The 12,449-nt window shown below is 38.2% G+C and overlaps 2 protein-coding genes across 2 annotated transcripts; both read left to right on the top strand.

Annotated features, from left to right (window-relative positions):
* Positions 1-1,447: 1,447 nt before the first annotated feature.
* higd1a (HIG1 hypoxia inducible domain family, member 1A) lies at positions 1,448-4,393 on the top strand. Its single transcript, XM_070919409.1, has 4 exons — positions 1,448-1,562; positions 2,062-2,136; positions 2,346-2,480; positions 2,712-4,393. The coding sequence occupies exons 2-4, from the start codon at positions 2,067-2,069 to the stop codon at positions 2,783-2,785; spliced, it is 279 nt and encodes a 92-aa protein (XP_070775510.1). The 5' UTR covers positions 1,448-1,562; positions 2,062-2,066; the 3' UTR covers positions 2,786-4,393.
* A 1,838-nt stretch (positions 4,394-6,231) lies between these two features.
* Positions 6,232-10,496, top strand: ccdc13 (coiled-coil domain containing 13). Its single transcript, XM_070919568.1, has 13 exons — positions 6,232-6,413; positions 6,617-6,765; positions 6,857-6,999; positions 7,200-7,283; positions 7,386-7,502; positions 7,618-7,722; positions 7,886-8,056; positions 8,140-8,316; positions 8,623-8,826; positions 9,000-9,100; positions 9,405-9,467; positions 9,585-9,716; positions 10,388-10,496. The coding sequence occupies exons 1-13, from the start codon at positions 6,232-6,234 to the stop codon at positions 10,494-10,496; spliced, it is 1,737 nt and encodes a 578-aa protein (XP_070775669.1).
* Positions 10,497-12,449: the final 1,953 nt, after the last annotated feature.

Genomic DNA, 12,449 nt, shown 5'->3' with positions numbered 1-12,449 from the left:
ATGATCAGTGGGAAATGATAGTCCATACTTGCATAAAGGATATGCCACAGGCTCATTAGTGCTTCAAAGCTGTTTTTGATTTCTCAAGAAGGTTGAGGTCAACACAATGCAGAAGCTCTCATAAAAATGTGGAAAGTTGCTCTTAAGATACCAAAGAATTATTCTGCTTTGTTTGGGGTGTCATTTTATAGATCAAGAAGTACAACTTATAATCATGCATAATGTGTGCATTAATTATCCGAGCAAATATTTCTGGGTCAACAAAACTTTCTTAGTATATCACTTTGTGTATTTAACTATTTCAAGGCAGAATTAGAAGTTGTTAGTTTTAAGAAACCACGTTTCTTCATTTAAATTAAATACATGAGCAAGATGCTCCAAATGTTTTGTTCTTATACTGTTTTTTAGTTTGTATAAACACGATTGTGTCAACATACACACAGACATCACTGTAATTATTATTATTATTACAATATGTTATTAGTATTACAATAATAATAGAAACCAGTAGTTACTAATAGGACTAGATGCTAAATGTATTACTCAAAGTAATTTAGAAGTGGGTCATACAACTATCCATCAACTCGGATTACTAATAGAAATATTGTAATAGTTCTTGGTTACATTGTTCTGCAGCACGTTTCAGAAACGTGCGACCACGAGTCCTTATTACATGAGCCCACTGTTACATCATCCCAGAGATCATCACGTGAAGCAAGAGGATTAAATTCCACCTACCTCCAACTTCGTTTAAATACCAGTAAGTCATACTGTGGCATTTTACAGTTACAGTTAAAACATTGAGGCTGGGAATGCTGTACGGAGGGATCATACAAAAGCGTAAACCAACGTGGTGTTACTTAAAGACAGAGAAAGAGTGTCGTTATTGGGGGGGGGGGGGGGGGGGGGGCATTAAAGATGCGTTAGTTTCCCTAGTTTCCCCGACAGTAAAAGTAAAGCCGATATTTACCGCCAGAAATGCAATATGATGACGTGAAAAATCAGATGACAGTGTAAAAGAGGTATTTATTGTTTCATTGCGAAACAGACTACACGCCTATAAGGCTGCGAGTATTATCTCAAATTCGTTTCACTGTCTTCGATTTTGTGAGGGGATCGTACAACTCATGTGGCGTTCAGGATAAATCGGATTTACACACCAACTTCTTGCCCTGTTAAATAAGTATCAACCGGAAGCGAACGTTTGTTTTGCTGCCTAGGGTAACATTGTGTTAAGTTATGTCATGTTTAGCCAAATTGAATACTGCGTAGCCCTCATTCAACAAACAAATCCAGCTGTGAGCCCCCACAAGTTAAACTTACAACCTGAAAGCAGTTTCTAGGCGCAATCACTCTTTCACATTTTCTCCTACGACCTGAACACAACACACTACTGATATCCTGCTGACGTCAGACATGCGTGCAATGGTAGTTACATCACGCAGCCGGCTCCTTACTTCCTTCACACACTCTGTGCGATCTGACGCTCTAAAAACTCATAAAACCTCTCTGGATATTTTATTTATAGGCGATTCAAATAGCGACACACTCCTTAAAAACAGGTAAGAATCAGTCCGACCTCCTGTGGCGTAATAGAGGTTTTATCTGCTGTTAAAACTGTAATCCTCACTCTCGATTGTTTTATTTTATTCTCTGGTGTGTTTCTGGTTATTTGGCCTTTGATTAAAATGTAAGCCACTATAACTTAGCATTGCACAATGTGTCCTACAATATGCAGGATAGGTATAGTTATTTAGGCCTATAAAAAGATGTGTCTTCCCACTGCCCTTCATGTGTAACCTCTGAGAACAGTTCTTGTGGTATTAACATTAGCTCTGAACAGCGAATAACAAACCAGCTTGGGGTTACGAATTTAAACAGTATTCATTAGTATTTAGTTGGCTAAAACTTTAAGCCTATCCACAAATGTAGGTTAAGGTTTACAGTGAAGACTTGGCATGGAACATGGATCTCGCCTACATCGAATGAGCTAGCATGCTATGTTTTGGGAATAACATAGAACTTACAGTAATACCCAATTTCCTTTTCTTTTCTTTTTAGTCAAGATGTCTGATTACGAAGAGAATGAGTCCAAGTTCCTGCGAAAAGCAAAGGAGAATCCATTTGTCCCAGTGGGTGAGTACATCATGTGCCCTCATGGTTATATCATGAAAAGGAAAAAGTGAGTTAAATTAACTTGCAATAACTTTGAAGTTAAGACAGTCTGAAACTAGGCTGTTAAGTGTACCCCACTGTTTGTACTTTTTTTGTTGTAAAAGTTATTAAACTGACTTTGTTTTCATCAGTCACCTATGTAAATTGATCTGTCTTTTTGCTCCTTGCAGGAATGGCTGGATTCTTTGCTATTGTTGGGTACCGACTGCTGAAAATGAAAAGTCGGGGAGATACAAAAATGTCGGTTCACCTGATCCACATGCGAGTAGCAGCCCAAGGATTTGTGGTTGGAGCCATGACTGTTGGTATGTAGCTTTGAGTGTCATGTTTCTTATTAGATCATAGTTGCATTGTTTCAGTTTGTTATCAGAATTGGTTTGGACTAAAACTGCTCACATAAAAAAATATAGGTCTGGATCTTGGCTGATTACATTATAACCATTTTACTTGTCAATGATCAAGTCTGAGCTGCAGTTTTTTCTTATCTGTTTGTAAAGGTCATCATGTAACTTATCCCTCTGTTTCTTTGTTTTTAGGGGTCCTGTATTCAATGTATAGAGACTACATTGCAAAACCCAGAGAAAAACAGAAAGAAGTGCAACACAAGTGAACAGGAACGCTGATATTTTCCCCTTAATATTGCCTCATATTAAGGTGTGTAAAGTGAACGTTTATTTTTACAGATGTGTCATAATTTTTGTATGCACACGTCCCTTCAGAAACTCACCTCTACTGTAAATAGTGAAGTAACTTATTGATTACACTTTCTATCCTCTAAGTAGTATACCAGAGGGTCAAGCTATCATTGAGAAGGAGGTGTATTGATCTGAGCTGTTTTTAACACTGGTTACACTTTGTGTGTTTGCGGTTGTAAACCCAACCGGTTTGATATCTGTGTGGACAGGAGACATTACTAAGTTTTGTTGCCTCTTATTTGAAAGGTGTGTAAGTGAAATATAAAAAGTATTGAAAAAAACTAGAAAATGTAGCAAATCAGATGAAAACAGTATGACTAGGCTAAGCCTAGATTTAAAGACAACTACCAATGGTAGGTCGCCTGACCTTTGTTTCCCTTTGTAATTGTTTTATTGTCTCATACCAGCTATCTTTATTTGTGTACCAATGTAAGGATTTTTGCCAAAATGAAAATGCTAAAAAATGGGCATCCCAGTGCATTATGGAAGGCTTTGACAACATGTGCTCTACAGACAAGACCTGTGCTTTCACATTATTTTAACAACAAGGACACAAATGGTTTTTGACTCATTACAGTATCAGATTACCCCACAAAACAAATGTATAAAGTAATGACATGGAAATATGTAAAATAATAACCATGAAACAAAACCATAAAGGTGTCTTGTAGAAATAAAATGTCTGATTTAATTCAATAGCCTTTATACACACTGCTTGTAAAGGCCAAGTCTTTTTTTCATATTTGTATCATTATATTGTGATACACAGGGGTCCAATATTTCATTACAGTAACTTCATGAGACATATGAGCTAAACTAACTGAGGTACACCTACAGGCTGTGAAGTAAGCTATATAAAATATCATCATATGGCCTATCTTGTGATACGCTTAAATAGATGCCTTCTTAAATTATTCACAAAGTTCAGTTGTGTGCAAATACAGAACATTATTTTTGAAGATGTGTTTTGTTTTTTCTCTGAAAATTAAAATTACCAGTCTCATAATTCTGAAATTCTGTTGTGTATTTGTTTTTGAAACCTCTCCAAGTTGCACTGAAAATGTCTTGACTGTTGTAGCTTATTCATAAGAAATGCCAACTTATACTAGTTTATTATGTACTCCTAGCTAAAACTAATACAGTTCAATACTACTAATACTCTAATAATAGTCAATAGTTTATTCTGTGTTATAATACAGTTCAACAGCATCACAAACATCAGCCTCCAAAATCACCATTAAGTTGCAAAAAAAGGTGAACCTTAAAACATACATGATGGTAGGATTCATTGAAGACTGCATTAGTTTAGTAAGGTGTACCAAAGATAGTGGCAATTGAGGGTATAGTATGGTTATGTCAAATGTTATTACTTGTAACTCCTGTTAGTTGGAAAATGTTTAGTGCTCACTTCATTGTGCACCAGTTGGTGTCCAAAAATTCCAACCAATAAATCCATTACACAATTTTGAACATAACTCTACTACTCTCGTCAAATAAAACTGCTCTGATTTCCCTCACTGTTATCTGTTTTGCTTTTAATTATTTTCCTGTGTATTGTCCCACCCTATGACACAATTTAAACAGGAAATGCATTACATCAATTTAGGGTAGCAAGAGGCTCTAAAATGCTGTGTCATTGTGACTTTTGAACTCCTGTGTTGAGTATTACTTACAATAAAGAACACAATGAGTCTACTTGAAATCCGGTAAATAATATGCAATTGCCATGTATCAGCTGTGTACCACACAAAAATGCAATGTACTTGTTTAGTTCATCACAATAACACCTGAGGATAACATAATAACACACAATTATACCAAATTAGCATCCTTAAGATTGTATGGGATGACCGAGTTACTTGTAAAGCTTCTATGAGATTTCCTGTCAAATGAGAAAAAGTATTTCACTTTTCTGTTTTTAGAGTTTATTATAACTCACTGTAATTGTACCTTATATAATTGAATGGGACAAATAAACTTGATTGACTGATAGTCTTGGTGGAGTATCTCGTCACCTTGTGGCCATGTAGGATATTGCTCAATGATAAAGGCTTGAGTTTTATATTTCCACGGGAGAAATACTATTACTCACACTACTAATGGGTCTTAGCAAGTTTTCAAACACTTTTTTTGCCTTGAGCTTACCTGCTTTAAACAAATATCTCTTTCGCTGAGAGTTTTGGGGCCAAAAATAATGTTTTCTCAACTTTTGCACTGTAATGTTAAGATATTTAAAATTACATAACACAACAGCAAAACCGAAAGTACCAGCACATAGGAAAAGCTGGACAACACTCATTAATTTGGTATGTTTTAGCTAGGAATAATTCTTTAATCAGTGAAGAGGTTTTGCAACTGTTACTGTTAACTAAATTAATTATTATTATTAGAAAACGACTGACAGACAGCATACTCGCAGGACTCATTACTCAATTTAAGTTATTGACTTAAAATATTGAAAATATTTAACTTAGCTATAACGTTACAGACCAGTTAACTGTGGGTCTAGCTGGTAGCGCCCTCTTGTTCCCGTGACAAATTCTTGCTCCCGCGAGATGTCGTCCTAGGTCTCTGGAGTGCCGTTGCTATGGATACAGTAGCGTCGCAATCAGGAAGCTGCTGCAGATTCTTCACGTACCGTACAAAATTATGCAGTGCAAAACACCCTCTAATTTATTGACAAGGGCGGTACTTGGATAAATGACAGGTGGGCTATTTTCTCTTTAACCAACCTTAACGTATATGCCACTTAGTAAGGAGTTTAAAGACTAGGATTAAAGTTCTGAGAGCTACGTACTCAAATGATCATAAACCTCAACGTTATCTCGCTGATTGCTCGTTACATCATCTAGCATATACTGCCTTTTTTGCAAACAAGACGGCAGTAGTCAGTTTTAGGCTGTTAATGCAAAATTTAGGCTACCAGTGGGGTCATCAACAATAACCTCGTGCCTGACAGTGATGTACTCTATTCAACAAGAAGGAGGGCACTCAAATGCCATTTTGAGGAGCTATGAAAAGAAGGACTCTTGTTTTGCTGCTACTTTCACAGGGATGAACACAAATTTAGGGCGTTTATTTAAACCAGTATAAGTACTTGATCTTCTAGAAGAATGTAGTTAAAAAAGATTGCCAAGCTGGTAAAGGTAGTGGTTATTTTCATTCAGCTAAAATAAACAAATGCCGAAAACTGTATCACTTAACTGTATTGCAGCCTTCCAGACAACCAGGGAAATGTATATTCAAGTGTCCATGATATTACTATAACCAAATTCCCTCACAATGTTTAGTCACAGTATTGATTTCCATTTCCCCCCTTTATAAGCTGATTCTTTTCTCCTTATGCTATAAATCATAGATCATGGAGCATGATGGTGAACTGAATGACTTACGACTTCAGTTCCAAGCACTACAAAAACAGCAGGAGAAAAGAAAACTGGATAGGAAAAAGGAGAAAGAACCGGATAAGCTTAATGACGGTGTTACCCAGGATGATTTGGATCTATCTAAGCAAGGTATTCAGGCAGACAATCTCGAAAACAGGTGAGTCTTACAAAGAATGAAATAAATGTATACCAAAGTTGTTTTCCAGCTTGAATTGTGTTGATACTTTATTAATTAAACAAAAAATATAAATAAGCACACATTACAATTCTTCATTGGAAATATTCATCACCTACATGAACAATCATGTTCAATTTGTCACTCTCATCCATTTAGTATTCATTTTAATTACCTCCCTATAGACTGCTACAGAATGACGAACAAAATTTGTTGGACCAGCTGAGGGAGGTTAAGGATGAAAATGGTCGGCTTTTCAAACTTCTGAGTGAAAAGGATTTTGAAATTAAACACCTGAAAAAGAAAAGAGAAGAAGAACGACTGTTTTTAACAGGTATAATAACATAACTTCCACTAATTTTGCACCACAGTGATGTTACAGATATGTCACAGCTTCCTCATGACTCAACCACTCCTCTGTTTAGGTACATCGGGCTTGGCAGGGGATTTAGCAGCCACCAAGATTGTTGAGCTGTCCAAGAAGAACAGAGAGCTAACTGCTGAATTTGAGCGAGAAAAGATTAAATCGAAGCAAAACAGCAACAGAATCAAAGAGCTTGAGAAAGGGGTAACAAAGTTTTCATCATCATTTCACTTGATTTGTTGGATGGATGTGCATCATTTCAGCACACAGCTGTTCACAATAATTAAACTATATATTTGTTTAAACAAAGATACATTGTTTATAATGCTGTTTGTGAAAGTATATCATTCATTACAGAGGGAATAAGTTAAAGAATAATTGTAATATTATTCTCCTTTCCATAGCTGCAGGCCGCTTTGGTGCAGTCTCCACTTGGGCAAAAGATTGACACAAAGTCACAGGATAAGAGGTCATCTGAAGACTGTGAGGTAATTATTGATGTGAAAATTCACCAAAAGGATATTTTTTATGTCTTCCTAATTTGAATGATTGCAACACAGTCTAAATCGTATATCATTTGTTCACAAAAGCAGGAAAATCCTGTGGTGAAATCACTGCAGGAAAAATTAGCTGCTACCCAGCTGAAGGTGATTGAGTATCGCAATCAGGTTCAATCCATCAAACAGGAGGTGAAAGTAGCTCAGAAGGTGGTATATTTTTTTCCTGCCTAGTCTAACAGCCCAAGAAGAATATTACATATTCATATGATTAATCATCAGTGACTTCTGTATTCCAAAATATGGACTGCTCCTGCTGTTGTAGGTTTTGATCAGTGAGGTTGGAGAGGAGGTCAACCTTCAGCAATTACTAAGCTGCCCAGGGAGCTTTAGAGGTCGCTCTCAGCAGATACTGGCTCTTCAGACAAGGGTAAGCTAAACATTAAATTATAACTTAAGTCATAATGTGCTTCTGAAATTAAGGTTCTTTACAGAGTTAATAAAGTGCTTTGGAAAGCCACTAATACAAGATAGCAGACATATAAAACAAATGCCTGAATTCAACATTAACAACAGTTGGGATTGTGCGACAGGTGCGAGACCTTGAGCAGCAGCTGAAGCAGTCAACTCAGCAAAGACAGCCAAGTGTTGTGAGTGTAGAGGAAGAGTTTCTGGGCATGGGGGTCCTTCAGAAAACCCCTCCTGAAGACAGGAACCTCAGCTACATCCGCACCATCGAGAAGGAGAAGAGGGAGGCATTTCAGGTGTGTGTACATAAATTGCAAATGGATTGAAATATGAATTTGATAATGTACTGAGTCCCTGCTCTCCTTCCAAAACTGTACAGAGGATCTCAGTGGACTATGAAGCCCTCCTGAAAGACCACGAGGATGTGAAGAAAAAGCTGGAGGCCTCTAAAGCCCGGAACAAATTTCTGTCTACGGAAATGAAAACTCTGAAGGTCCAGATCTCCACCCTCCTGGAGAAGGGAAAGCATGATGATGAGCTTGTGGATGCTCTGCTGGTAAGGCATTAGATAAGAGAAAAATATGTTATATTTATATACTTGGTGTAAGTTCTACTATGTGTACACACACAAATTGTGTATACCTCAATTAGGTATTGTGAGACATATAGAGCAAGAAAAGCAGACACAATTTAACAGCATTTTACACAATTCAGTTCTGTTACTCTGACCAAATAACAATAAATAATCAGGGATTTCACATCACATTTACAAATTTACACATTTAAAATAAGCCACAGACTACAGAAAGAAGGATCTTCTGTGATAAGCCCGTGCTTTACTCCATCCTTCTACCTCTGGCAGAAGCAGCAGACCCAGATGCAGGAGGTGCTGAGACGGCTCAGCCAAGCGCAGAACGTACGGAACAAGGAGATCCAGCAGAGCCCGAGACAACAGCTGAGGGATGAGCCTTCAGAGCACAACGCTCTCATCCACAATCTTAAGCAGACGGTTGCTAAGAAAGAGGCCAAGATAAAAGAACTACAGGAGGAAATCCAGCAGCTCAAGGTAAACAAAAAAAAAAATGAGAATCACATCTAAACTCACCTCAGCAAATATCATGTCTGTTTGACTTCTTAACAAGCTGCACAAAATTGAGGAAAAGTTGAAAAGTTATTCGTCCATCTAAACTTTTCTCCTAATGCTTGGTCATTTACATTACATGAAATGTATGTACACAGGAAGAGGGCGTGGAGAGCCAGTCCAGCCTCAAGACAACAGTTTGCAGTTTAGGATTTCCCCCTGAAGAGGGAGACATTAACAAGAGAATAACAACTTCAAGGTATGTGTGCTAATGGTAACCATGCTAAATGATCATTGTAGTGTGGGTTTTGTTAGTTTACTTTAATGGAATTATTCACTGACAATCAGTAAGACTGTTGGTCTTCTATTTGCATCTCCTCTGCTAACTGTTAGAGTAAGGCTGGGTTCTAAGACATCTTGTCTGGCAAAATAAGGGTTAATCATTCACTCTGGCTAATGGCGAACTGTGATCAGGTTATTGATTTTGTTTGATGCCTCACACCTTTGTCAGTGTATTCTGCAGGGATTCCTGTTAATAAAACTGTCTGTCAACTTTTTTCCAGATCAGTTTCTAAATTTGGTCATAAACTGGTGCTGCCAGATGTCAGAAGTAGTATAGAATTCAAGTAAGTGGACATCTGGCTGATCTATTTATACTTTTCATACCACATCAATTTGTGTATGACTGTGAAATGAATTAACAGCCAAACGGATGTTTTAATGTTGTATCCTTTTGTTCTCAGGGGTCCACGCTCTTCAAAATGTCCACAATGTTCAGCTGATGTGAGTGCACTGATGATCCAGTGTAGTGAATATAAAATTCTCTGCACGGAGAGGGACAGACTCCTTGAGCTGGTTAACATCCTACAGACAAAGTAATATGTTCTGTTGATACTGTAGCTCTCATTTTTCTACTGTCAGTGGTGTTTGTTGAAATGCATATCATGGAGAAACAGATCTAAAAATATCACTTCATCTGTAGCTTTAAAACAATTTTTATCAATTGAACAAAATATCACAACAAAACAAGTGAACACTTTGAGCCAGCAGCACTGGCCATGGGCTTCAAAAGCAAGAACTTTTTCATTCTGTTACCTTTCTCACTGAGGATGGAGTCTGAGATTACTGAGCAAACAACATTACAGCTCGACATATTTTATTTTCATAAATATGAAGGTGTGAAGGAACGTTGCAACGCTACACCACTATAATATTCTATTAATTAGTGGTCCATTGCACGTGCCCATGTCAAGGCCATGGACACTTTTATTTATTTAGTCAAAATTTCTTTGACAGCCTTCAGGCTTAAGTCAGTATTAGAATAATTTAGAATAATAGAATTCTAAGCCAAGCATCACATGTACCCTTTCCTTCACTAGAATCACATTACATTTCTAAATCTGAAATTGGATTATGCCATTATTAAATAATTAGAAAGGTTATATAGGCAAATTACTTATTTTATCAATTTTATTATTCAAAAGTAAGTCAATCTATCGTTACAAACACATTTGTACCAATCAGATAACTTGCTTGAATCCTTCAGAGAGAAAGAGATGAACCAGATGTTTTTGGAAACAGAACAGAAGCACCTGGAGCAGCACCACAGGATAGAGATCCTGGAGGAGCAGCTGGAGAGGACCAAATTAGATTAAAGGTAAGGACTGTAAAATCAGCAAGGGTAGAACTGATATGCCAAGTTTTAGTGACAGCATGATGCAACAATGTCAAGCAGATTTTCATTTTTGTCTTTTTTTAATGCTCTGACTCATCAATTTCTCACTTGTCTGTCTCGCTTGTGGCTATCACGACTCAGGAGCAGCATCCCTCGGCACAAGAGTGGCAGGAGTCTCTGAGCAACAGGAGCTGTCCACAGACAAACTGAATAGACTGTCCAACGAGTCCATTGGCATTTGTAAACATTTTATTTCTAACTTTGACAACACTGTAGATGTCTTGAACTGGTAACAAGCGAGATTTTCATTTTTCCAACTATTTTTACACCAGATGACAGAAATAATCATGCATGGCAATGGACACACTGCCTGTGGACAGTGCTCATTCTAACCCTCGTGTTTGGGCTGCACAGAGATGTTCATGTTGCTCTTGTAATGTATGTTGTCTCCTGGCTGGTCATTTAGCTGCAGGAAACAGAGGCGCTGAGGGCATTGCTAAAGAGCACTCTCCACCGTGACCTGCAGCTCTGCAGTGACGTGATGAAACAAGTCAAGCATGTTTTCCTGCAGGCTCTGTGGCAGCCCAGACAAGACACTAACCAGGGGAACTGGCTGGTCCCTGCTCAACCTCACGTCCAGCTGAGCCCTACCTTCTCCTGTCACATGTGACACACAGCAGCCTGCAGGAAACAGGCTCTTCTCTTCTGCAACACAAACATCATACAGATCTCTGCGTTATTCTCCATTTGAAATCTCAAAGACAATTTGCGGTGGTTCTTTTGTGCATTTGGTGACCTCACTTTAACCACTTGAGTACCTTGAGTTGCAGAGCTTTCAACTTAACCCTGATGGCATCAGACAAGTGTTCCTACTGATTGCAAAAATGTTTGACGCTGATAGGATGGCTCCCCCTGGTTTCATATCTTGTCTGCTTGCTGTTTTATAAATGTCACTGTCACATTTTATTAAATCTATGAATGTCTTGTCCTCCGCTGGCAACCTTAAGTGCATTACAGGTGAGAGAGCAAAAACGTCTGTTTTTAAAGTATTTTTGTAATTTAATGGGGCAATTTAATCAATGAAAAGAGAACCAAATCTCCACCAAATGTTTTGAATATATTGTTTACCCTTCTGGATATGACCCTCCCAGAGTATTGCGGATTTCTTTGGCTCCAGATGGTTGGACATAAATGTGTGACAGGCCAATCCAAATAGTAAACACACCAGTTAAGGTCCCAAAAACTCCAATATTCCTTTTAAATATTACTGCTAATCATTTCTGACTTGAAACCAGCTGTGTGGGAATAGTGGTTGAAAATGAGTGCGTACTCAAGCTGCATAAACTCCCACTGTAGTCCTCCATAGACTCCCCAGAGCATGTCACATATGTACAGTATGTGATCTTAGCTTCTTAATCCAAAGGTTGTCTGGATGTGCGTAGCCTGGTGGGAGTGGCCTCTACATTCATACTAACATCCGAGTTATTTTCTTCCGATGTAGCCAAAAGGATTTCAGCAGAACTCTCCCTCCCTCCCTCCTCCTCTCCCTCCACATCACGCTTAATTTAAAACCATGGCTGAGTTAGTGTGCTGCTTCAAATACCGCACTATTTCTTCCAGGACCCTGTGGGAGATTGGCAGGTCCCCATTGGACTGAGCGAGAAAGTGCCACAAGACAAAAATATCAGAGTTTGGACTTGATGAAGAAAGCCTTTATGCTCAGAGTAACAAAAAACGGCTTGTATTGAATACCTCCTGGATAGAAGGTGAGGCACCCTTTAATGTAGTAGAGTGAGATGTGTCTTTGGAGGAACAGATGAGATACCACAAGCCTTATGACTACATGCCCTGCAGCACTGCCCAATATGTATCAAATGTAGCAATGTGCGTCAGAAAGGGTGTTGATGGAGCAAATACTTGTCATGGTCCCTAA

Source organism: Enoplosus armatus, chromosome 14 (genome assembly GCF_043641665.1).
Source record: "Enoplosus armatus isolate fEnoArm2 chromosome 14, fEnoArm2.hap1, whole genome shotgun sequence".
Classification (NCBI taxonomy): Eukaryota; Metazoa; Chordata; class Actinopteri; order Centrarchiformes; family Enoplosidae; genus Enoplosus; species Enoplosus armatus.
The sequence above is the reverse complement of the archived record's forward strand: the minus strand, read 5'-3'. Positions and strand labels throughout refer to the sequence as shown.